We start from the raw sequence: 22306 nt of genomic DNA on the forward strand, positions 1-22306 counted from the left end.
TAAATCTGTGCCATAACAATATCAAACTCAGGTATATTATCACTCAACACTAATATTACTCTTGTATTTTTTTACTACTGTTGTTTTTTATTGTTTTTGTACTTATTATTTATTCTTTTTTATTCTTTTTTATTGACGTTCTTCTGTTTTTACTGTCCACTTTGCTGCTACAGTCATTTAAATTTCCCAACTCTGGGACTAATAAAGGAATATCTTATCCTAAGCATTACAAACTATATTTACTTAAAGTACCCAAGCTAAAAAAATAAATACTGATGCTGCGAGGTGGCGCTAGCTGAACTACTGTGTAATTATCTTTCAGTGACAGACTTGAATGTGTTTGACAAAAAGCCAATTTGGGCTTGAAATGTACTTTTTCTGATGTAACAAAACAGAAATTTTAAAGGAAGAGGTTGACTGTGTTGGAAGTCGGAAATCACAGTTTTTAGACACAGCACTAGTATTTATAGTATGTGTACACGAGGGCAGCAGGGAGTGTTGATGTTTTTAAAAGCAAACTTAAGACCTACCTTTTTAATCTTGCTTCCAATTGAACTTTATTTATTTAATACTCTGTCTTTTATTTTGTATTTTAGCCTGTTTTACTACTCGGACTATTCTTTTTATTTCTGTTTTCCTCTTCATAACTGACCTTTTATGTTTGGTTTCACTTCATTACTTTCACTTTGAGTTGTTCCATTGTTTTATTTTCCTCTTATCTTTTTTTTTTCTTATAATACCCCTCCTATATTTCTGGTTTTACTCACTTCATTCTATAGTGACTTTGTTCTTTCCTTATTATACACTTTTTATGTCTTTGCTAATCTTTTATTACTTTTTATTTCATTTGGGTATTTTTAATTTCTACATTTTTATCCTACCGCTGGTGTTTCTTCGCTGCAGATTCATGAGAGTTATGATGGCATTTTCTCAGTTCATGTTTTTATTGGGGGGGTTCTGCTTGTTTGTTTGTTTTGGGGGGTTTAATTTGACTATGTAAATCACTTTGTATTACATTATGATGTATGAAAAATGCTATGGCTGATTATGGATTTATGTCACAGGACATATTGGTGAATGTTATGTAAAGAATATTGGAGAAAATCTAAGGCACCTTCATGATGAAAGAAAAATAGCCTAAAACATTTGGTAAATTAAGCTCGGTGTAACGTAGGAGAGTTGTGCAACGTGTTTACTACTGATGGACCCGCTGTGAACTGTCACACTCAAGTTGCGTCTGTTCCAATCAAAGAAAGACAGTTTAAAAGCACCATGCTGCTTCTGCTGTGCTGTAGCAAATCAGTAGTCTACGCTGTCATACTGGTACTAATTTTAACTGGCTCAGACCACATTTTTAAGCCTCTAGTTATGAATGGCGGTTGCTCAACTACAGTAACAGCCTGTGGAGTTGACTGTCAAGAAATGCGAAAAAGTATATATAAGTGAAGAGTAGGTGTGGTTTTTCATCTATTGATCATGACTGGTCTTGCCAGGTTATATAATGATAATTCAAAGAGAAGTTGATTTGCATGTCTGTGAAAGCATGTCGCAGGGATTCCTTTACTAGATATCTGCCTATTCTGGCTTTTTACCAGCAGATGAAAGCACACCTCTGGTCATTTGCAAGTTGCCACTCTTTCTTCGCACCCGAGTCGTCTTTTCTCTTCCCTCGTGTCTCCATATCTCAGCCCAGCATGCCTTGTCTTCCCCCACCTCTCGGCCCCTTCGCTCTGCTTCCTACTTCGCCATCGGATCAGCTGAGTGAAAGCAGCAGCTGCCAAATTGAAGTGGCTGTTACCTGAACTGGACGGAGAGCAAAGCGTGTTGATGTGTGTGTTTCTGTGTGTGTGTGTGTGTGTATTTCTGTGTTTGTGTGTGTGAACTAGAGGACGCCAGCTGCCTCTATACTGGGCAACATGCCACACTGATGGAGGAAGAGGCCGAATCTGACCTTCTGACCCACAAGCAGCATCCCAGTGGCAAAAAAAGGCCTATTTCTTAGGTTTATCCCTTTATTTTAAGCTGACAATTTGCTGTGGACAGCTGTAAAATGTGAATATGTGTAAATCTGAAGGAGAAAAAATATCCAAATTTCCCCAAATGAGTCATTAAATTATGTCTAATAACCCAAATTTGGTGGAAATATTGGTTAATATTGGCTCCTTTATATGATCAGGAAACCTTTGAGCAATCAGGACATACCAGTTTTCTTTTGGTTGCTCATTTTAATTTCCCACCCTTTTTTGGGTTGTAAAGTAGCCAGGATACCCCGTACCCCAAGAACATTGTCTTTAATTCAATCAAACACTTAGATATGCATCTCTTGTGAATGTAAATAAGCAGTTGTTAAGGTGTCCTGAAAACAGCAGGACTTTGTCTTTTCACCGTCTGTCCCTCTGTTTGAATGCAAATCTCATTCGGATTTAGATAATCTTGTCAAGCAGTTGGGTCGTCCCAGTATTACCAGTGGGAGGTGGTGGGAGGAGGGGACTAATGGGTTAAGTCTTGTATGTACAGTAAATGAATGAAACAACTCTTGAATTTGAAACTTCTGATTTAGAAAAGCAAAGTTTTTTTCTATCTCTATTTAAAACATAATAATCAAAAGCCAGTCGACTACCAGTGAATGATTAATTAAAAAAACCTTGTGTTTCTCATCAAGAAATATTTTGTCTCATGTTTTTAATACAACTTGACGTAACATTATTACTACACATGTTCTGCTTAGCTACTGTATAGCAGTTGTGTAAATCTCTATCTGATGATAATGGGGGGAAAAAAATCTATATTCCCATCATATTCATAGATGTGTGTGTGTATATATATATATATACACACACATATATGTATATATACACACACACTGTATCATACGTCTCATTACTTATTACATACATCTTACTATTATTAAATAGCTAATAAATAACTAATCATACCCATGAAACACGATACAACAATTAAGAGACAGCGAGGCAGTAGAAAATAAAAAGGACCACTGCTAAATAAAATAAAGATTTCTGAAGATTTATGTGTTGTTATTCTGTGTAAAATACAATGAGAGCCATTAAACTTGAGTCAAATTCATTGCATGTGTAAATATGTATTTATCCAACTAAGATAATTATAATTCTGATATTTTTAAACTTTATTCCATATATTTTATGGCATTAATCTCCAGTGTATTTTTGGTATTTTTCCCACCAGAAAGTAAAAACAACTGAGAAATCAGTGTTCCCATCATCAATGAAGGTCAAGGGAATATTTTAATTTACTTCAGCAACAGGTTCAATTGTGCGCTTTTTTTAATAGCCTACATCTGTGCATCATTATCTTTATTTTAGTACTTTTAAAAGAGGTTTTTATCATGTGTTTGACTCAATCTCAACCCCTGGTGGGACCCATGTGTGAAGCATCATGCATGTTTCAGGCGGTTCATCCGGTGGCGTGCTGACGTTTTTTGCAGGAATGTGTGTGATTTGCGGGGTTTGTACCGGGGTGGGTGACGGGTAGTCAGGCCGCCTCCCATTTGGTATAAAACCTCCCAGACCAGCCCTTGTCTTCCTCTTTCTGTTACCTGGCTAGGGGCAGCAGCTTTGGCCGTGAAAACCCAGAAACACCGGTAAGTTCTGCTTCAATTCATCAACTAGATTAGTGAGCCGGATTCAGGCCTTCATTTAAAACCCCCTCTCGTGTTCAACCTGTGGAGAACTTTTATCGGATATATCACTTTTATCTCTGCTAAAGTTTCCTTCGTGTTATGTAAGTTGAACACTTCACACCGACCTGTGGATTTTATGAACGATTTAACCGGGAAATCTTCACTAGTAGCAACCACTTTGTCACATGTATTTTGATTGATATGAGAGCTGTTTTTGTGTATGATGTCGAGTTCTTTTTAGGAGGCTTTTTTTTATTGGTTAAGGGTTTTTTTTAAACAAAAGATTTGAATGCGGAGAGGAAAGGATGTGTTGGGGGAGAGAGGAAGGCGAACAAAGGGAAAGCAGAGATCCGAGGATGCTGCAAAGGCATTTTGTTCTCTCTGCCATCCCTGGAACAAACTCCTCTTACTATCCAGTAACAGGTGTTGGGAGTCTGGATAGGATAGCTCTTGAATATTTGGCGATCTTTGTAACTTTATCCGACGTGGCCCATTGAGTAACACGTGTCTCGCCTGGCCTGGGGCCGACAGAGGCCTAGCAGTAGCAGCTGCAGCCTGATAGCGGCTACTAGTAGTAATGGTTACCGCCGAGTAACAATAATGAATATATTAATATGAAATTACTCGATTGATGATGTGAAATGTGAGCTTTGTGTATATACACTTTTATATAAACCACTGAGATTAAACTAAGCCGGGTTGAAGATGTGTTCACTCTCGTTGCGTAATTTTAATGTTAGTTGCGCATTAGTTAACGAGGCGAATATTTCAATAGAAAAAGATGATATTAATATGTCCTTTTACTTATTATTTTTGTGACAGAAACTACAACAATGGGAAAGGAAAAGGTCCACATCAACATCGTGGTCATTGGCCATGTCGACTCCGGCAAGTCCACCTCCACCGGTCATCTGATCTACAAATGCGGTGGTATCGACAAGAGAACCATCGAGAAGTTCGAGAAGGAAGCCGCTGAGGTGAGAAGATAAAAAAAATAATAAAAAATGAAATCAGTCTTATCTCTTTTCACAACCCGCTAGTTATGTCCAAGATGGCGGCGTCAGCGTGCCCTACTCGGAGCGACGCTGCTGCCCGGCGCGGGTGTTAGTGGCTGTGTGCGCGCACGCTGGGTGGGGCTTAAAACGCGATGGTGACGGTGCACTTCAGCAGAGGCCTCCAGCTTGTGGGCGAAGACAAAATGCTTAATTCACAATATATATACATATCCCACAGATAAAAACAAGTATAGTGTAAAATTAGGGGGGGTGAGGGGGGGCTATGGGGATTCATCCTTCATTGGAGTGTGAATCTGTTGAAAAGTGAACTACAACATTCATGTACTAATTGGTATGATCTAATCAAATCATACATGACATTGCTTATCTGTAGTGGCAGCTGCCCCATCCATGTCATAGACTGAAAGGGAAGGTTTCTTGTCATATTAAATGTGGTATTTGTTAAATGTAGTAATTAATATGCATTAGACCCACTATTTATGTGACTATAATGTGACAATTACCAGTGGAAAGATTGACCCATGAAAAATCAAACCTGAAGCTTTTTGCTTTGTTTATATACATTTCAGTTATACTCAGTGATGTCATAAAATGCCCAAAGCAACTATTTGTAGTTCTGGTAATAACTTGGTAATAGATTAACCCTGAATTTATAAATGTGTCCCTCAACAGATGGGCAAGGGCTCCTTCAAGTACGCCTGGGTGCTGGACAAACTGAAGGCCGAGCGTGAGCGTGGTATCACCATTGACATTGCTCTGTGGAAGTTCGAGACCAGCAGGTATTACGTGACCATCATTGATGCCCCTGGACACAGGGACTTCATCAAGAACATGATCACTGGTACCTCTCAGGTAAGCATGTTAATGCAATGCAGCATTGAAGTCTGAATTGACTTTGCATTTACTTCAGTGTATTAAAATTGAAATTTAATCGCAATTTCAGGCTGACTGCGCCGTGCTGATCGTTGCTGCTGGTGTTGGTGAGTTTGAGGCTGGTATCTCCAAGAACGGCCAGACCCGTGAGCACGCCCTGCTGGCCTTCACCCTTGGTGTGAAGCAGCTCATTGTTGGTGTCAACAAGATGGACTCCACTGAGCCCCCATACAGCCAGGCCCGTTTTGAGGAAATCACCAAGGAAGTGAGCACCTACATCAAGAAGATCGGCTACAACCCCGCCACTGTTGCCTTTGTCCCCATCTCTGGATGGCACGGAGACAACATGCTGGAGGGCAGTGACAAGGTGAGATGACTACATTTGATGCCCATGTTTAGCTTGTTTTAACCTGATTATGAACATGGATTTGACTGTAAATCTTGAATCTGTTTGTAGATGGGCTGGTTCAAGGGATGGAAGATTGAGCGCAAGGAGGGCAATGCCAGCGGAACCACACTGCTGGAGGCTCTGGACGCCATTGTGCCACCTTCCCGCCCCACCGACAAGCCCCTCCGTCTGCCCCTGCAGGACGTCTACAAAATCGGCGGTAAGGACTGATTAACTTCATACTACCACATGCAAGAGATCCAGCACATAAATGGTTGTAACTTGTATCCTGAGTACTAAAAATTCATTTTCTTTCAGGTATTGGAACTGTACCCGTCGGCCGTGTTGAGACTGGTCTCCTGAAGCCCGGTATGGTCGTCACCTTCGCTCCCCCCAACCTGACCACTGAGGTGAAGTCTGTGGAGATGCACCACGAGTCTCTGCCTGAGGCCGTCCCCGGTGACAACGTTGGCTTCAACGTTAAGAACGTGTCCGTCAAGGAAATCCGTCGTGGATACGTTGCTGGTGACAGCAAGAACGACCCACCCAAGGCTGCTAGCAGCTTCAATGCTCAGGTTGGTGTTGTGAATTTAAAGCAGTTGCTTCTACTTACCAGCCAAGTTGCATTGGGCTTATGTCTAACTCAAAATGTGTCAACAGGTCATCATCCTGAACCACCCTGGCCAGATCAATGAGGGTTATGCCCCCGTTCTGGACTGCCACACTGCTCACATTGCTTGCAAGTTCAAGGAGCTCATCGAGAAGATCGACCGTCGTTCCGGCAAGAAGCTTGAGGACAACCCCAAGTTTGTCAAGTCTGGAGATGCCGCCATTGTCAAACTGATCCCACAGAAGCCAATGGTTGTGGAGCCCTTCTCCAACTACGCTCCCCTTGGTTAGTTTTGTACATGAGTCAATATACACTAGAAATGGCCAAACTTGATTTGTATTGGCATCACAAAATCCTAAAACATGGTGCACATGTAAACTTGCTAACATTTGCTCACCCCTTCTGTATTTCCAGGTCGTTTTGCCGTGCGTGACATGAGGCAGACCGTGGCTGTCGGTGTCATCAAGGCTGTTGATACCAAGGAAGTTTCCGGAAAGACAACCAAGGCTGCAGAGAAGGCCTCCAAGAAGAAATGAATGGTCGTGCAGGACATCCAGCAACGAGATGTGTGTAGGCAGCAGTGGGCCACCCCATTATCTTCTCCCCATCCTGGATCATCATTTCTGAGGCAGAGCTCTCTACTTAAGGACTGGCTTATGCTGATTAAAACCCATCGCAAAAGTTTTCGCAGGAAAAAAGAACTATGTGGCATTGTCACTTACCCGAATCACAAGACAGTGCCTCTTCTCAGTTAAGTTTAAGTTGGAAATGGTATAGAACTGCATCTTGATGATTAAAATGTCACAAATTTGATTGGAAAGAAAGCTGCTGGTAACTAATAAAATAAATGTCTTTGAAAAAATTGACATAGCTTGTCTTGATCCTTATGTTGTGTAGTTGCTGTAGCTTTTGGCTGTTACAGGGAGCCTCTGTCCTGTGCTGCAGCTGTTTTTTCCTTTTTTTTTTGAGCATGCTATCTGAGTCTGGTGATGCATTTGTCATCCAATCGCCTAGGATAGGAGTTATGCCAGCCCAGCCAATGGCACCCCTTATTTTAGTCTGACAGCAATGAGAGCATGCACAGCCCTCCCTCTCCCCTGGTTCGGTATAAAAACTCTGGACGGGTCACATTCTGTCCTTTTTTACCTCCGCTCTAAATCAGGGGACTTCTAGGTTGCTGGGCACAGGTTAGTGATATCATCTTTTAAATCCATCTTCCAAAGCTAAGCTCTGAACTGCATGTTTTAAAAGGATGTGTACAGTGTTCAAGGCATAACAATTGGAATGGGTCTATTTTAGACTGCGCTAGAAAATGTCTGCAGCCCAAAATCATGCTGGTTTGTCTTTTAGTGAGGTAACATAAAAAGGTAAAAATAGCAAGCTTGCTCACCTTATTTGTATGAATTTCTCTTCCAAACTTTGTATAGCATGTGTTCATCTATTCGGCTTCTTAATGAGATGAAGTGTCCCTGGATATTCACGTTAATAAGGAACAATTACTGTGAACTTCAACTATAAATGACATGCCAGATTTTTTTTCTTTTCTGCCAGTCATGGTAGTGCTGTGCTTTCGGGAGCGCGCATCCATCCGCCCTTAGTGCTGCCTTTATGGGGGTGTGCACGCGCTTGAGTCAGTTGATAACATGGCGGCTTTGCGCTCCCGACGCAACATGGAGGGCGAAGAATAACCGGCGCAGAGCGAGCACATGGCGCGTGACTCATCAGTGTGGTTTTTGCTAGCGGCGGGCACGAGCGCCGGACGTGTGACATTCGTTTAAGGGAACCATTAATTATTCTGGAATCCTAACCTAGTGAGGTTTTTAAAGAAGCATTAATGATTCTAGAACCCTAACGTAGTTTTGTTTTTGGTTTTTTTGAAGAACCATGGATGATTTTATAATCAAAATGTCTCTTTGAGCTGAATAAAGGGGTTTATATTAACTCAAACGTACAGCTACATTATAAAGGACTAATTTGCTCGCCTGTATGCTGTGGTTAGCTGGCCGTTCACACATTAACCGCTGTTATGACGAGGTGGCGATAAATCACAACACATTCACAACATATGAACTATTCGCCAAAATGAGCTACATTTAATTAACGTCAATCACCTCCCCAGGCTTGCCCCCCCCCCCCTTTTTTTTGGAGACACGTTTAAACATGTCATATTTAATTACAAAAGGCTACATGATTGCTCCCCTGTGTTATTTTATAACCAGTAAGTCGAAATGGGAAAGGAAAAGATCCACATCAACATCGTGGTCATTGGCCATGTCGACTCCGGCAAGTCAACCACCACCGGCCACCTGATCTACAAGTGCGGTGGAATCGACAAGAGAACCATCGAGAAGTTTGAGAAGGAAGCCGCTGAGGTCGGTTGGTATTTGAAGACACACGTTTAATGATTTCAACAAATGACACAAGACAATAACGCCATTGGGGCACAGTGTGTGAAACGGGTGTGGTGGAGAGAGCTGCTCACTGTTATTAGTTGGTGAAAAGTGCCACCTAGTGTTGTGAAACATGTACTGTACTTAAAGCAGGACAGCAGGCAGATTTTGCAGTATAGTCAATTATAAGTCAGGGAGAGCTGTTTACAAAAACAACTAGATTTAAAAAATAAAATAAAAATAAAAATACAACTAATAGAGTACAAAATGAACTTTACAATTTTTAAAGAGGACATGTAGTTTCATAAATTAATAGACGCATAAAGTCTTTCCACACGAATTGAGAAAAGTGGGAAATTGTTGATTTAATTATGTGATAGCTGATTTAAAAAAAAGTTTTTATACAGTCATCAAATCATTGTGTACTGTACTTATCACTGTAAAGTCTGCAAAAAATATTCCTGAGTTAGTAAAAAACACAAAAGTTGTATTTTAATCTGTCAAGCTTTCCAAAAGCCTCAAATAGCAATGAACTAATTATTCCCATGTAATTATTCCCTCATGGATAATTGAGTAAATATTGAATAAAAAGTTATTTAAAAGACAAATTAGAAGCTGTAACTGAGTGTTATTTATTTCAATAAGTTCACTATTGAAAAAAATCTGCCATATTACTAACCATAAAATAATACACATTTCTGCCTATCTGATAGCTGAATACTGATGTAAATAGTAGCATAAATTAAAGACAAATGAGGGGATCAGACTAAAGATAGACACTTTTAAAGTGTATTGATTAGTAGTTTCAAACAAAGTATATTAACAGAAAAGAATGAGCTTAAGAAGTTTAAAACAAATTGGGCTGATAATAAACCTTGAATAGTTTTTGTGTATTGACAGTATAATATAAGTGTTGAATATTGAATAATGCAGTCCAAATACTATTTGTGTTAAGTATTGTCTAATTAGATACTTAACTATCATATGAATATTATGTAATGTTTCCCCTGAGCTGTGACAGAGAAACCTGATGAGCACTTACTCTATGTAATGTGATGTGAACAGGCTGTGATATATACAGTGAGCACCTATTTAAAAACTGTTTCTATGGCAAAGGAAAGGGTGGTTGGTGATATATGGTATTTCTATGAGGTTAACAAGCCAACAGGTCTCATTAAGAGGTGTTTGATTACATTAGTACCATAATAAGACTAATATCAGTACTATTGGTAAGGTATTCTAACTGATTCATCCTTTTTCTCCTTTATATTTGGCTCTATTTGTGTTATTTTAACATGCCTGGGCCTATAGATGGGTAAGGGCTCCTTCAAGTACGCCTGGGTGCTGGACAAACTGAAGGCCGAGCGTGAGCGTGGTATCACCATTGACATTGCTCTGTGGAAGTTCGAGACCAGCAGGTATTACGTGACCATCATTGATGCCCCTGGACACAGGGACTTCATCAAGAACATGATCACTGGTACTTCTCAGGTAAAGGCATACCTTTTAAGATGTTGTCTACACACTCATCACTTTAGAAATAAAAATAAAATAAAAAACACATGTACAAAAATCTCTGTTTAGGCTGACTGCGCTGTGCTGATCGTTGCTGCTGGTGTTGGTGAGTTTGAGGCTGGTATCTCCAAGAACGGCCAGACCCGTGAGCACGCCCTGCTGGCCTTCACCCTCGGTGTGAAGCAGCTCATTGTTGGTGTCAACAAGATGGACTCCACTGAGCCCCCATACAGCCAGAAGCGTTTTGAGGAGATCACCAAGGAAGTGAGCACCTACATCAAGAAGATCGGCTACAACCCCGCCACTGTTGCCTTTGTCCCCATCTCTGGATGGCACGGAGACAACATGCTGGAGGCCAGTGAGAAGGTGAGGAGCTTATTACATGCTGCAAAACAGAGGCTTCAAAGATCATATTTTTTGGAAATGCATACATCTGTGACAGTGAGCAGGGTTTATGTGATATCTATTTTCCTACGGCAATATTTTATGAATTTCTTTGATTGTCACTTCAAACAATCTTCTAGTACTATATTTGTTTTATTTTCTTTCTTTTACTTCATCCCCTTTTCCTCTCTCTGTCTCCTGTGTTTCTGTATCTGCCCTCCCTGCCTCCCTCCACTTCAGATGGGCTGGTTCAAGGGCTGGAAGATCGACCGCAAGGAGGGTGGTGCTACTGGTACTACCCTACTGGAGGCTCTGGACTCTATTATGCCCCCCAGCCGTCCCACCGACAAGCCCCTGCGTCTGCCCCTGCAGGACGTCTACAAGATTGGCGGTAAGGAGTGTCAGGGTCATATGCTCTAAACCCACCTGTAGTCTTACCAAGTCATGTCATACGTCATCTCAAGGAGAAAGCAGCCATGAATGTCATTGGAAATGGTCATCTGACTGACTTTTCAGATATGCACTTCACTGCGCAAATGTTGTATCAATTTTACATGTTGGTATCATGTCTGTAATAAAACCTGAGTCATTTTTACTTAAAAGTCACAACTGTAATCTTCAAATTCAGCCCAATTTTGTGTAACATACGTTTTCCATACTTTATAGCTCCTAAAAACCTTGATTAAGGGCTTTGTTTGAAGAAATTTATATTTTATTACTCATGAATGTCCTTAAATGCTGAAGTTAACTGAAGAGCATATTGGAAACATATTGCTTCACTCTCTCCCTCAGGTATTGGAACTGTACCCGTCGGCCGTGTTGAGACTGGTATCCTGAAGCCCGGTATGGTCGTCACCTTCGCTCCCCCCAACCTGACCACTGAGGTGAAGTCTGTGGAGATGCACCACGAGACTCTGACTGAGGCCGTCCCCGGTGACAACGTTGGCTTCAACATCAAGAACGTGTCCGTCAAGGAAATCCGTCGTGGCAATGTGGCTGGCGACAGCAAGAACGACCCACCCATCCAGGCTGAAAGCTTCACCGCCCAGGTGAGTCCCAGGAGGCAGAAAGAAGAAAAGAAGGCTTAAGTCATAACAGAACTTCATATTATTTGAGGATTGCATTACAAACTATAGATGTGAGGCTGGAGAGCTTGTTAAGCCATCTAAATGCCTTACTAAATGTCAACACCTGGCATCTAAATATCACAATTTCTGTATAAAAACATAATTCCCCACCATTACCAGTGAAAACCATCACAGTTATACAGCAGAAGGAACACTGACCAACACAGTTAAGCATCCCTGTTAAGACCACACAACTGTTAGTTTACTTTCATATACTCTTTTGGAGTCCACATCCAATTCTTAAATGAACTTCCTCTTCTCTCCCTGTGCAGGTCATCATCCTGAACCACCCCGGCCAGATCTCCCAGGGTTACGCCCCCGTGCTGGACTGCCACACCGCTCACATTGCCTGCAAGTTCAGCGAGCTCAAAGAGAAGATTGACCGTCGTTCCGGCAAGAAGCTTGAGGACAACCCCAAGGCTCTGAAGTCCGGAGACGCCGCCATCATCATGATGGCACCTGGAAAACCCATGTGTGTTGAGAGCTTCTCCCAGTACCCCCCACTGGGTAAGTAAAACGCTGTTTTCCTTTTTTTAATACAAAGGGTTAGTTAGACTTTATTTTAAAGCTGTACTGATAAATATTTTTGGTAATATAAGAGAGTGAGTGAGTGTAATGTTAAAGGTTTGCCCATAAAGAATTATCACCTGACTCTTCAGCTCTGTTACACTTTTTTGCGTCTTTCAGCACATTGTTTCGGTTTTCTTTATGTATGCTGTCCTGTAAAAGATGACATCAAATGAATTGTAATGTTAGCTTTCTGGGTGTTTATCCTGTCAATTGTTTTCTAAACATATAGGATATAATGCCAAAGTTAAGTCCTACTCCTCCGTGCAAAAAAAGTCCATTTCACTTTAAGTAACCTGCAGATTTAATTCCACATGTTGCGTTCCCACCCCCCCAAAAAATCCACAACAAATTTGATATGTTTGAATGTTGCTTAGATTATTCAAATCATTTGCTGGTGTTTATTTGATACATTTGATCCTACGATTTATTATTCAAATTACATATGTTATGCTTTGTAAATAACATTAATCAGTTTACTCCTTCATAAAGAAAAACATTTATTTAGTACTCTATCAAGCTTTTAATGATTACTCAGTGATGATTTCTTAGCTGAGGTGGTTTAATCAACATTTTTCTATCATGACTGATTTTAGATAAAGTCAACCATGCGGCTGTTTTACTTTCTAGTGGTACATTTGTGCCTACTTACAGTACACTGTATACTCACCAGTTCCACCTTAAACACTGAGATTACTCAAGTCAAAAATATATTTTATACTGATCACTGTTATTATTTTTTTTATTATTATTTTTTTTTTAAACTGTCAGGATATGAAATGTATTAGTATTTTTATGCTTTTTTATTATTAAAAACTGCTTCTTATTGACTCTCGTCGATGTCCATCTTCCCAGGTCGCTTTGCTGTGCGTGACATGAGGCAGACCGTTGCTGTTGGTGTCATCAAGTCCGTCGTGAAGAAGCTCCCCTCCGGTGGAAAGGTCACCAAGTCTGCACAGAAGGCTGAAAAGAAAAAATGAATTCTCATGCAGGACGTCGAACACAAAGTCACGTCTCAGCAGCAGCGGGCCGCCCCATCCCCTCTTCTCCCCTGCCACCCAGCGCCGTCTTCTCTGAGGCAGAGCTCTCTACTCAAGGACTGGCTTATGCTGATTAAAACCCATCGGAAAAGTTTCCGCAGGAAAGGAAGGTCTGTGCCTTTTAGGGATAATTGTGATCATAATTAGGATGAAACCAAAACAATAAAAACCTCAAACATTGCCAAATTAATACGTTTCTGTTCTTGTGTTTTATTGCAAAAGGTAATTAACTGAAAACTACAGCAAACATAACAGAACACATTTCAAATACAACTGGTCAATAAGGTCCAGTGGTGGGAGAAATACTTACATCCTTCACTTAAAATTACCAGTAAAAGTACCAGTACAGCAATGTACAAATGCTCCCGGTCCTGTGTGAAAAACTTGAGTAAATGCAAAAGTATCAGTAGTTAAATGTAGTTAAAGTATTACAGTAAAAGTAGTGGTTTGGTCCCTCTGACTGATATATTATTATATATGACATCATTAGATTATTAATAGTGAAGCATCAGTGTTAGAGCAGCATGTTACTGTTGTAGCTGCTGGAGGTGGAGCTAGTTTACACTACTTTATATACAGTTAGCTAGTTTAGTCCTGTGGTTCCCAACCTAGGGGTTCAGGAACCTCTAAAGGGTCAGCACATGAATCTGAGGGATGGTGAGATGATCAGTTTTCTGTTTTTTTGACCTTTTCTCTAATCTTTGATTTTTGGTGAAATGTTGGATCATTTGAACATTTGTTGAAATGAAACCATGTGAGAAGTTTAGAGGGAAAATCACTATTTGGTGGAGCTGTTAACAACTCACAGACATCTGAAATGTGACCCTGACTACACACTGCTTTTATAAGACAAAAAAGTCAGAAACCACTGGTTTCACTTTTTAACAATGTGTTAGCTTATTATATTATCAATTGTGTCAAATCTTCATCTGAAAATTAACTAAAGCTGTCAGATAAATGTATTGGAGTACAAAGTATAATATTTCCCTCTGAAACATAGTGGAGTGGAAATATAATGTAGCATCAAATGGAAATACTCAAAATTGTATCAGTACCATACAGTATATGAATAAATATACTAAGTTACTTTCCACCATTACCATCTGATGTAAGTGTGAAGGAAAACTAGAGACAATAAACAGAAATACATACATTTAAGTTTTTAGGTCATAAACACATTCACAGCATATAACATAAATCAGTGAAGGCACAGTGGCAGACAGATGAACTGCCTATAAATGTAACTTGGTTACAACCACCACCACCTACTGTTAAAAGATGTGTACTGTCTCTTATACATTTTTTTTCTGACATTCACTAAAAGTTTTAATGTGAGTGGGATAACTAGAAGTGGGACAAAAGTGATAAAATAACAATAAGATTGTAATTTTTTAATATCTTTGTTTTATTTCTCAGTGGAAGTGTTTTTCAGTACTAATTCAACTTTTTCTAATACAAAGTGTTCCAATGCCAATGTTTCCTTTTTTAATCCAGGCTTTGTTTTCAACGCCAAATGTAACTGTCCCTGCTCTGGACCCATGAGATAATAGATAGTCCTGTAAAACTCATGCTGAACATTTTGCTCAAAAACTAAAAATCCTCATTGGATTATTTCTCATACTTGAACAGATAATGTGATAATCCTGTTTGCTCAGGCTATCACGCCACTTCAATGATATTATCATAAATGGCAGTTATATAGTTCAATTACAAGGAAGGTTTCTTTGTTAAACACCATGATATTTTACACTTTGGTGTTGTTAAATTTAAATGCTTATTCTTTTGAAGCAGGATGCACACTGGTGGAACTAGTCGGTCCAGTATGTATGGGAGTGAACTTGACAGGAAAAATTGTTCCTTGACGGTCTTTTACTGGAAAGTTTTTGTTAAATTAATGAAGAGGTTGATGTTCATGGTGGAGGAGGAGGAGGAGGGGGGGGGTCTGGGTGGAAGATTACAAGTATCACTTCTGGGAAACAGAAAGTAAAGGTGGAGTCAGTGGATCGAGCTGGAGAGGACAGACTGCTGACACAATACATTCATCTTCTCCATTTATAACAACAGCTTCTCCATCGCAGGTAAGTTAAAGCACTTGAATGTTGTTTGAATGAACAGATAAACAGATTGAATGAATAGTACCAGAGACCATTGGACACATAGATGATATGTAGTAGACGCTGATCTAATGGTTTCAGTTACATCTCCTGTGGATGTGATGTTTCCTATCCGTAGTTTAATTTGTATGTAATGGACTGTAAAGGTTTCATTGTTGGATGTACTGAATTACAATTAATTCATTTATGTTGTGGAACGATGACTACTGCTCACAGTGGCTTTGTAAAGGTTTACAATGGGTTTGGTTACACACTGTTTAGAGCAACGTCTTTTACAGGTTGAAATAATTCTGGTTTGTACTACCCTACAGGGCCAAAAAACATTAAAGAAACCTGTGTTGGAACCATATTTTCATAAAGCAGAGCTATCCTGCTTTCAATTTAAATGACTTTACAAATTTTAGTCGGCTTATTGTGGCCTAAGAATACATTATGAAGCCCAAAAGTGTTAAGAAGAGAAAAGTAAGTGGTATCATAATCAATATCAGGATAAAAAGTGTCATTTGAGCATCACTAGTTTCCACTGAGCCATTCAACTTTCCTATAAAAGATATTAACAGTCACTTCAAACAGGGGCTCTGGCCTGTGTCTGTTTGTATTGGTTCATTATATAACATTCATTTGAGCATCATGTTTGTCCAAATGTGGTTTATAATAACTGATAATTAATCCATGTAAACAAAGATGTTTTGCTTGGTGCAACATCAGACACACCAGTCTAAACCAAAACCTTTAGAAATCCATGAAGAGTCTCACTAAAACCTCTAAAACTGAAATGTAACTGTCTTTCTATATTTAGTAGAGTCATTCTTTAAGATATCTGCATGTTTGGTACAGACTAAACAAGGCGAGTTATGGACGGAGAGGACAGAGGGGACAGAGACGTGAGCCTCAGCGAGGACACCAGAGGAAGGTCAAGTCCTCCCCGGTCCACATCAGTGAGACAACGGCAGAGAGTTCAGCAACCATCAGGTGACGCTGCAGTCAAACTTTACTGAAGAATGTAGTTTCTGGCATTAAAACAGCATCCTAGTCTCATCCTTTAATGTGTCACCTGGCAGTGGAGGGATGCTGTGAAGACGAGAAGTCGGTCTCCGTCTCCCCAAAGCTGACCAACTGGATCAAGCTCAACGCTAAAGACCTCAAGATCCGGCTGACAGACCGGCGGTGGGCTGCAGAGGTGGTCAACGACTTCCGTGAGAATTTGCTGAGGTTCCTGAAGAATAATGAAGATCAACCTTTCTTCCAGTCAGTCGAATTCCTCACGTCTGGCAGCTACTTTGAGAAGGTTAAGGTGAGTTCACCACCTGACAGACAGAGGCTGGTGTGAACAGTGACACTGATTTACTCACAAATAGAAACTAATAAAAAATATCTTAAAGAAGATTACAACATTAATTTATCTTTACTGTAGGCACACATAGGAAGCATTGTCTACTGCTTACTGTAAATCTGTTAAAGGGTTAGTTCACCCAAATTACTCACTTACCTTAAAGAAGTAGTCAACCATGCAGATTGTATTGATTTGATTTTAAATTTATTTTAGAAGCAACCTCAATAAAATAGAGATTAATGGAATTATTTGTTGTGCTTATAGAATTTAAAAAGCACATAAATATTTAGAAATCCAGCAGCAGCATTTATTTCCAGAAACAGTGTTACTCTGGATTTATGGACAGACTTAAAAAAAACATCTTGCTGTTGATTGAGTACCTGCTGAAAGACTGAGTACCTGTCACATAGTCCAGTTCACCTCCGTTATATTGGGGTTACAGCAGAAATCTCAACTATGACCATCTCAAAATCTCAGCATGTAAAAATAAACATATTTGCATAGCTAGATACCGCCAGGGTAAAGTGAAAAAATAAGGTTGTTTAATGTGAAGGCCATGAACCACAACATTTCCAGCTGTGGATCAGTGAAGGCACAGTGGTGGAAAGATGAACTGCCCATAAATGTAACTTGGTTACAACCACCACCTACTGTTAAAAGATGTGTACTGTCTCTTATAATTTAATTACACAGCAAATATTTCTGTTTGTTTGTAACTAGAAGTGGGATAAAAGTGATAAAATAACATAATAATAATACTAATAATACATTTAATTTGTATTGTGCTTTACATTTTAATACCTCTGTTTTATTTTTCAGTGGAAGTTTTTTCAATTCAACTTTTTTTCAATTCAACACTTTTTAATACAAAGTGTTCTAATGCCAATGTTTCCTTTTTTAAATCCAGGCTTTGTTTTCAATGCTGAAGTTGAACTGTCGCTGCTCTGGCCCCATAATATAACAGATAGTCCTGTAAAACTCACGCTGAACACTTTAATCAAAGCCTAAAAATTCTCACTGGATTCTTTCTCATACTGTAACAGAGATTGTTCCCTCTTTCAAAACAGGAAGTAAACATCCGTTGAACTACACACTAGATTCCTGTGATAATCCTGTTTGCTCAGGCTGCTATCACGTCATTCTAATGATATTCTCATAGATGGCACTTTTATAGTTCAATTACAAGAGATAAGCACATAAGCAACATGGAATTGAACAAGAACACTAAAAGAAGGAAGAATTGTTTTTTGTGTCCAGATGTGGACCTGTCATCAAAAACGTTCCCCAATAATAAATATGTGTATTTTTTGTGATTTGGGTGAATTGACCTTTTAATCTTCTCAACCCTTCTGGTTTAAATCCTCTAAGTGTTGCACCGAATGATCTGTGCTGCTGGATTATTCTAGTTTTCTAATTTCATAAGTGAAGTGAAAATGATTAGTAGAAACGCTCAAAACTCAATATGACAGATAGTGACAATTAAAGTATCTGTCATCTGGTTTTAAAGACATTATGTGTTATTTGATTCCTGCGTCAGATCCACAGTCCTGATGAGTTTGACATGATGCTGAAGCTTCCGGTTCCTTCACGCCTCAAGATGACAAAGCTCGACAGCGGCCTGTTCTACCAGATCGATTTGGCGCGGCCCACCAGGACCCCCATACGGGCCTTTGTTTTGGAGAATAAGCTCACTCTCTCATCAAGCAAGATCCTGAGCGAGATGTACCGCCTTGTCCGCAAGTTCCTCAAAACCTATAAAGGTTTCGACTGCCAACTTTCTTCTCTGTTGGTATTTTGTTGTTTGCATCAATTGTCTTCGTTCCTTCCTGCCAATAATCTGACATTTAACTAAAGAAATTCAACTCTCAGGAAATGTCCAACAGCCAAATCAAATAACGACATCCCTCAGTCCCTTAAAAAGTGCTCACTCATCTTATATCTAACATCATATATTTAAAAAAGCTTTTTCTTGATTCATTGCTCATCCAGTACCTGATCCACGCTGTCGCTGGGAGGTGAACAGGAAGCGCCTCAACTCCCCGGCTGTCACTTTGTCTCTGTACAAAACCGGGGGCAAAAGTGACGAGCTGATCTCTGTGGATGTGGTTCCTGCTCTGGAGGTAAATCATGTTCACTTTTCATCTTTGTCATGACAGCCGGAATCAAATAAATGAAGTACTGCATATCCACTCTTGGTATTATTAATAGTAATAGTAGCTCTCATACTACTATCAGTAATAGTGGTAATGTTAGCAGTAGTAGCAGATAAAGTGATAGCAGTATTAGCAGTTACCATGACAACAATGGAAGCAGTAGTTAAGGCAGGATTAGTTAATACTAATAGAGGTAGTAATAGTGACAGATAATTATTGACCTACTCTGATATAATATTTTGTCCATGTTCCTGTCTGGAGGTTCATCCCTCACAGGGCTGGCCGCTTGCTGTCCGTAATGGCCCTGATGTGGAGAAGTGGCTGGGGAAGAAGTTTCGCCAGGAAATCAAAACTTTGCCCTGTTTCTTTGTACCAAAGAGGCTGAAAGGTCGAAAGCTCAGCGAGGAAGCAAAAGGTGAGAGGAATTAATCAACATTTATGTGTGTGTATCACTATACAACCACAGTGTGAGTGTATGTATGTAACATTTTTTTTGTGTTTCTCTTACAGAGAGTTGGAGGATTTCTTTCTCTCTCATTGAAAAGAAAATCATCACGCTCCATGGCAACAAGAAAACCTGCTGTGAGAGTAACGCTACCAAATGCTGCCGGTGAGAATCTGAACTGTATGATTCACATATAAAGTCATTTTATTATCTGTAGGAACTTGGTATCATCTTTTATTGAGAGGACAATTCCTGTCAGCTGGAAACACCCATAACTGAAGCATTGCCAGTTATGGGTTATCACCTATATGAGCAGGCTGTCAGACGCTGCTATACAAACATAAACCTTTTGTTTTCTCAGTTAAAAGTTTCTCAAATCAGTAAATATCAATTTTAGTCAAGTCAAAGTTTTGCAAAAGGGCAACTGATACAATCATCTGTATTAATGGAGTATTTTTTCTTGTTAGCATAGTTCATTTATCTTTTTTCTTGTTTTTAATGATATTTTTTTCATAAACTGAATTAATCCATAATCATTTTTAGCCATTTTGACAGTTGTGGACATCTTATATTGCAGCTACTTCTTAGTAAATGATTTCAAAGCAGTTACTCTAAATATTCTTAATTTATCTTTTAGAAAAAATAATTGTAATTATTTGAGGTTTTTTTTTAATGTAATGTTTTATCTTGCAGTAAGCAGTGCCTAATGCTGCTCAAATCTCTGATTACGGGCCTGAAACAACGTTTCCCCAAAGAGCTGGATGACCTCTGCTCATACCACGGCAAGACCGCCTTCCTCAACACCCTGTCTGTCAGGTACACATCATTATTAAACAATGGAAATGGTAGCAGTAGTAGCTGTTGTAGAGGGATTATAAGTACATGTTTTAGTTTTAGTGTCAGTACTCACAGTGTGGATGTCGTAGTGTTGGTACCACTAGTAATTAGCCTGGGTAATCGGTCTGGTGTTAGCCAGGCTAGCTAGTAATAGCTGTAATAGTAGTATAATACTAATACTGATAGACTGTTAGTGGTAGTAGTGGAAATAGTAAAACGTGTTGGCACAGAAGTATTCATTGTGGGATTAGCTGGTAAAATAATAAATCAGTTAGTTGATTAGTTGATCGACAGAAAATGAATCAACAACATCTGAATAATTGATTAATCATTTAAGACATTGGTCCCAAATTCCCAAATATGATGATTTTCTGCTTTCTATATAATTATAAATTGTATATTTGGTCTATGGTCAGCCTAAACAAACAATTTAAAGATATTACCTGGGGCTCTGAGAAAATGTAGTTATGGTTTTAAAGACTGGTAATAGTGGTTGTTTTAGTAGTAGTAGTTGTAATACTGTGGTACCTACTGCAGAAATCTGACACTATTTCTCTTCCACTCATTCAGATTTTCTGTTTTCTGTCACTTTAAAACCGTCTTCTTCTCCCTGCATCTTGTCTGTCAGGTACCAAGACTCCATGTGGGCTTGCCAAAATCTTCCTGCCTGTTTCCTGTATCTCCTAAAGGCTCTGGAGGACTATGCCAGTGTAGGCTTCCTCCCTCACTTCTTTGTCCCTGAATGCAACCTCTTCTCCTCGACTGTATTCCCCCGCAAAACGCTGGCTTTCCTCATCAATGCCCTGCAGGAGCAGAGGAGGGAGGGTCTGCCCCTGCTGAAGCCTCCAGGCCCCGTCCCACCACTGAGACAACTGTCTCTGTTAACAGGTTCCTCCATTGAAGAAGAAGAATCCACACAACCAACGCACCAGATGACTACATTTCAGTGTTCGAACACCACATTTATGCATAAAATTCTCCTGATGGTTGCTGCTTTGGTTTTTGCCCTGTTTGTTGTGATTAATGGAAAGTGAGGAGGTGCTCTCAGTAAATAAAATATTACTTTGTTTGATGGTGGACATGAAAAGGTGGAATCAGGTAGAGTGATTAGCTCTCTCTTATTTCCATCATCTCACTAAGGGACATCTGAATGAAGACATGCCTTCATGTGCTATTACACAATTTTTGGTCTGTTCATAATATTTTGGACAGTCAACGATGATAATTTTGCTCTAATGTTTTATTTATTCAAAGTAAACTTGAAATGAAAGATACTATTTAAACAGCATCAATGACAAATTTGATCAACAATAATAATACACCATGTGTTACATGTATAATAAAAGTATATTTCATATATATATTAAAAGAATGTAATGTAATTGTTGTACTTTAACTTATGAGGGTTTACCTTTTTGCCAATATGATAAAAATATTTAAAACAATAAAACTGTCTTTTTTGTTTTGAATTACAGACATCATAAAATCACTTTAAAATGACAGTAAATCAAATCGACAAAAGCATTGATACAACAAATATATTAAGAGATATATTCCCAATATTACTCTTGTCCATAGTGTTACTATTATTTTACTATTACCACTACTACTACAGTTTTTATTGCTTTTGTACTTACTTATTATCATTGTTCTCAATACTGTACATTTCTCCATTACAGAACTAATAAAGGAATAACTTGACTAATCTTACCAAATAAAATAGTATGAGGGATTTTTTTTTAAAGAAAGAAAATGTTTAGGGCCCTTTACTTAACAAGTCCACAGAATTATTATTTTAAGACGCTTCATTGGATCACACCAATAGAGGTCTTTTTAGACAGACACCTCGGAAATTG

The 22306-nt window shown here is 39.2% G+C and overlaps 3 protein-coding genes across 3 annotated transcripts; all 3 read left to right on the plus strand.

The window, feature by feature from the left end:
• The first annotated feature begins 3550 nt into the window (after window positions 1-3550).
• On the plus strand, window positions 3551-7411 carry LOC128374680 (elongation factor 1-alpha). Its single transcript, XM_053334932.1, has 8 exons — window positions 3551-3619; window positions 4481-4635; window positions 5347-5526; window positions 5618-5914; window positions 6005-6155; window positions 6254-6510; window positions 6596-6830; window positions 6960-7411. Exons 2-8 carry the CDS (start codon window positions 4492-4494, stop codon window positions 7079-7081), a joined length of 1386 nt encoding a protein of 461 aa, XP_053190907.1. The 5' UTR covers window positions 3551-3619; window positions 4481-4491; the 3' UTR covers window positions 7082-7411.
• A 269-nt stretch (window positions 7412-7680) lies between these two features.
• Window positions 7681-13758, plus strand: LOC128374679 (elongation factor 1-alpha). The gene is made up of 8 exons (XM_053334930.1): window positions 7681-7732; window positions 8765-8917; window positions 10247-10426; window positions 10520-10816; window positions 11075-11225; window positions 11627-11883; window positions 12234-12468; window positions 13384-13758. The coding sequence occupies exons 2-8, from the start codon at window positions 8774-8776 to the stop codon at window positions 13506-13508; spliced, it is 1389 nt and encodes a 462-aa protein (XP_053190905.1). The 5' UTR covers window positions 7681-7732; window positions 8765-8773; the 3' UTR covers window positions 13509-13758.
• Window positions 13759-16536: 2778 nt separating this feature from the next.
• LOC128373882 (cyclic GMP-AMP synthase) lies at window positions 16537-21484 on the plus strand. Its single transcript, XM_053334076.1, has 8 exons — window positions 16537-16654; window positions 16744-16976; window positions 18553-18781; window positions 19023-19144; window positions 19445-19583; window positions 19679-19778; window positions 20307-20429; window positions 21079-21484. Exons 1-8 carry the CDS (start codon window positions 16537-16539, stop codon window positions 21482-21484), a joined length of 1470 nt encoding a protein of 489 aa, XP_053190051.1.
• The last annotated feature ends 822 nt before the right edge of the window (window positions 21485-22306 follow it).

This window comes from Scomber japonicus, chromosome 15 (assembly GCF_027409825.1).
Source record: "Scomber japonicus isolate fScoJap1 chromosome 15, fScoJap1.pri, whole genome shotgun sequence".
Classification (NCBI taxonomy): Eukaryota; Metazoa; Chordata; class Actinopteri; order Scombriformes; family Scombridae; genus Scomber; species Scomber japonicus.

Bases quoted from the DNA above. Each gene is read 5' to 3' on its own strand.
- LOC128374679 (XM_053334930.1), top strand. From the start codon at position 8,774: ATGGGAAAGGAAAAGATCCACATCAACATCGTGGTCATTGGCCATGTC. The intron at 10,427-10,519 runs GTAAAGGCATAC...ATCTCTGTTTAG, and splicing joins TGATCACTGGTACTTCTCAG to GCTGACTGCGCTGTGCTGAT. The intron at 11,884-12,233 runs GTGAGTCCCAGG...CTCCCTGTGCAG, and splicing joins CTGAAAGCTTCACCGCCCAG to GTCATCATCCTGAACCACCC.
- LOC128373882 (XM_053334076.1), top strand. From the start codon at position 16,537: ATGGACGGAGAGGACAGAGGGGACAGAGACGTGAGCCTCAGCGAGGAC. The intron at 16,655-16,743 runs GTGACGCTGCAG...GTCACCTGGCAG, and splicing joins GAGAGTTCAGCAACCATCAG to TGGAGGGATGCTGTGAAGAC. The intron at 19,779-20,306 runs GTGAGAATCTGA...TTTATCTTGCAG, and splicing joins AACGCTACCAAATGCTGCCG to TAAGCAGTGCCTAATGCTGC.
- LOC128374680 (XM_053334932.1), top strand. From the start codon at position 4,492: ATGGGAAAGGAAAAGGTCCACATCAACATCGTGGTCATTGGCCATGTC. The intron at 6,511-6,595 runs GTTGGTGTTGTG...ATGTGTCAACAG, and splicing joins CTAGCAGCTTCAATGCTCAG to GTCATCATCCTGAACCACCC. The intron at 6,831-6,959 runs GTTAGTTTTGTA...CTGTATTTCCAG, and splicing joins CTCCAACTACGCTCCCCTTG to GTCGTTTTGCCGTGCGTGAC.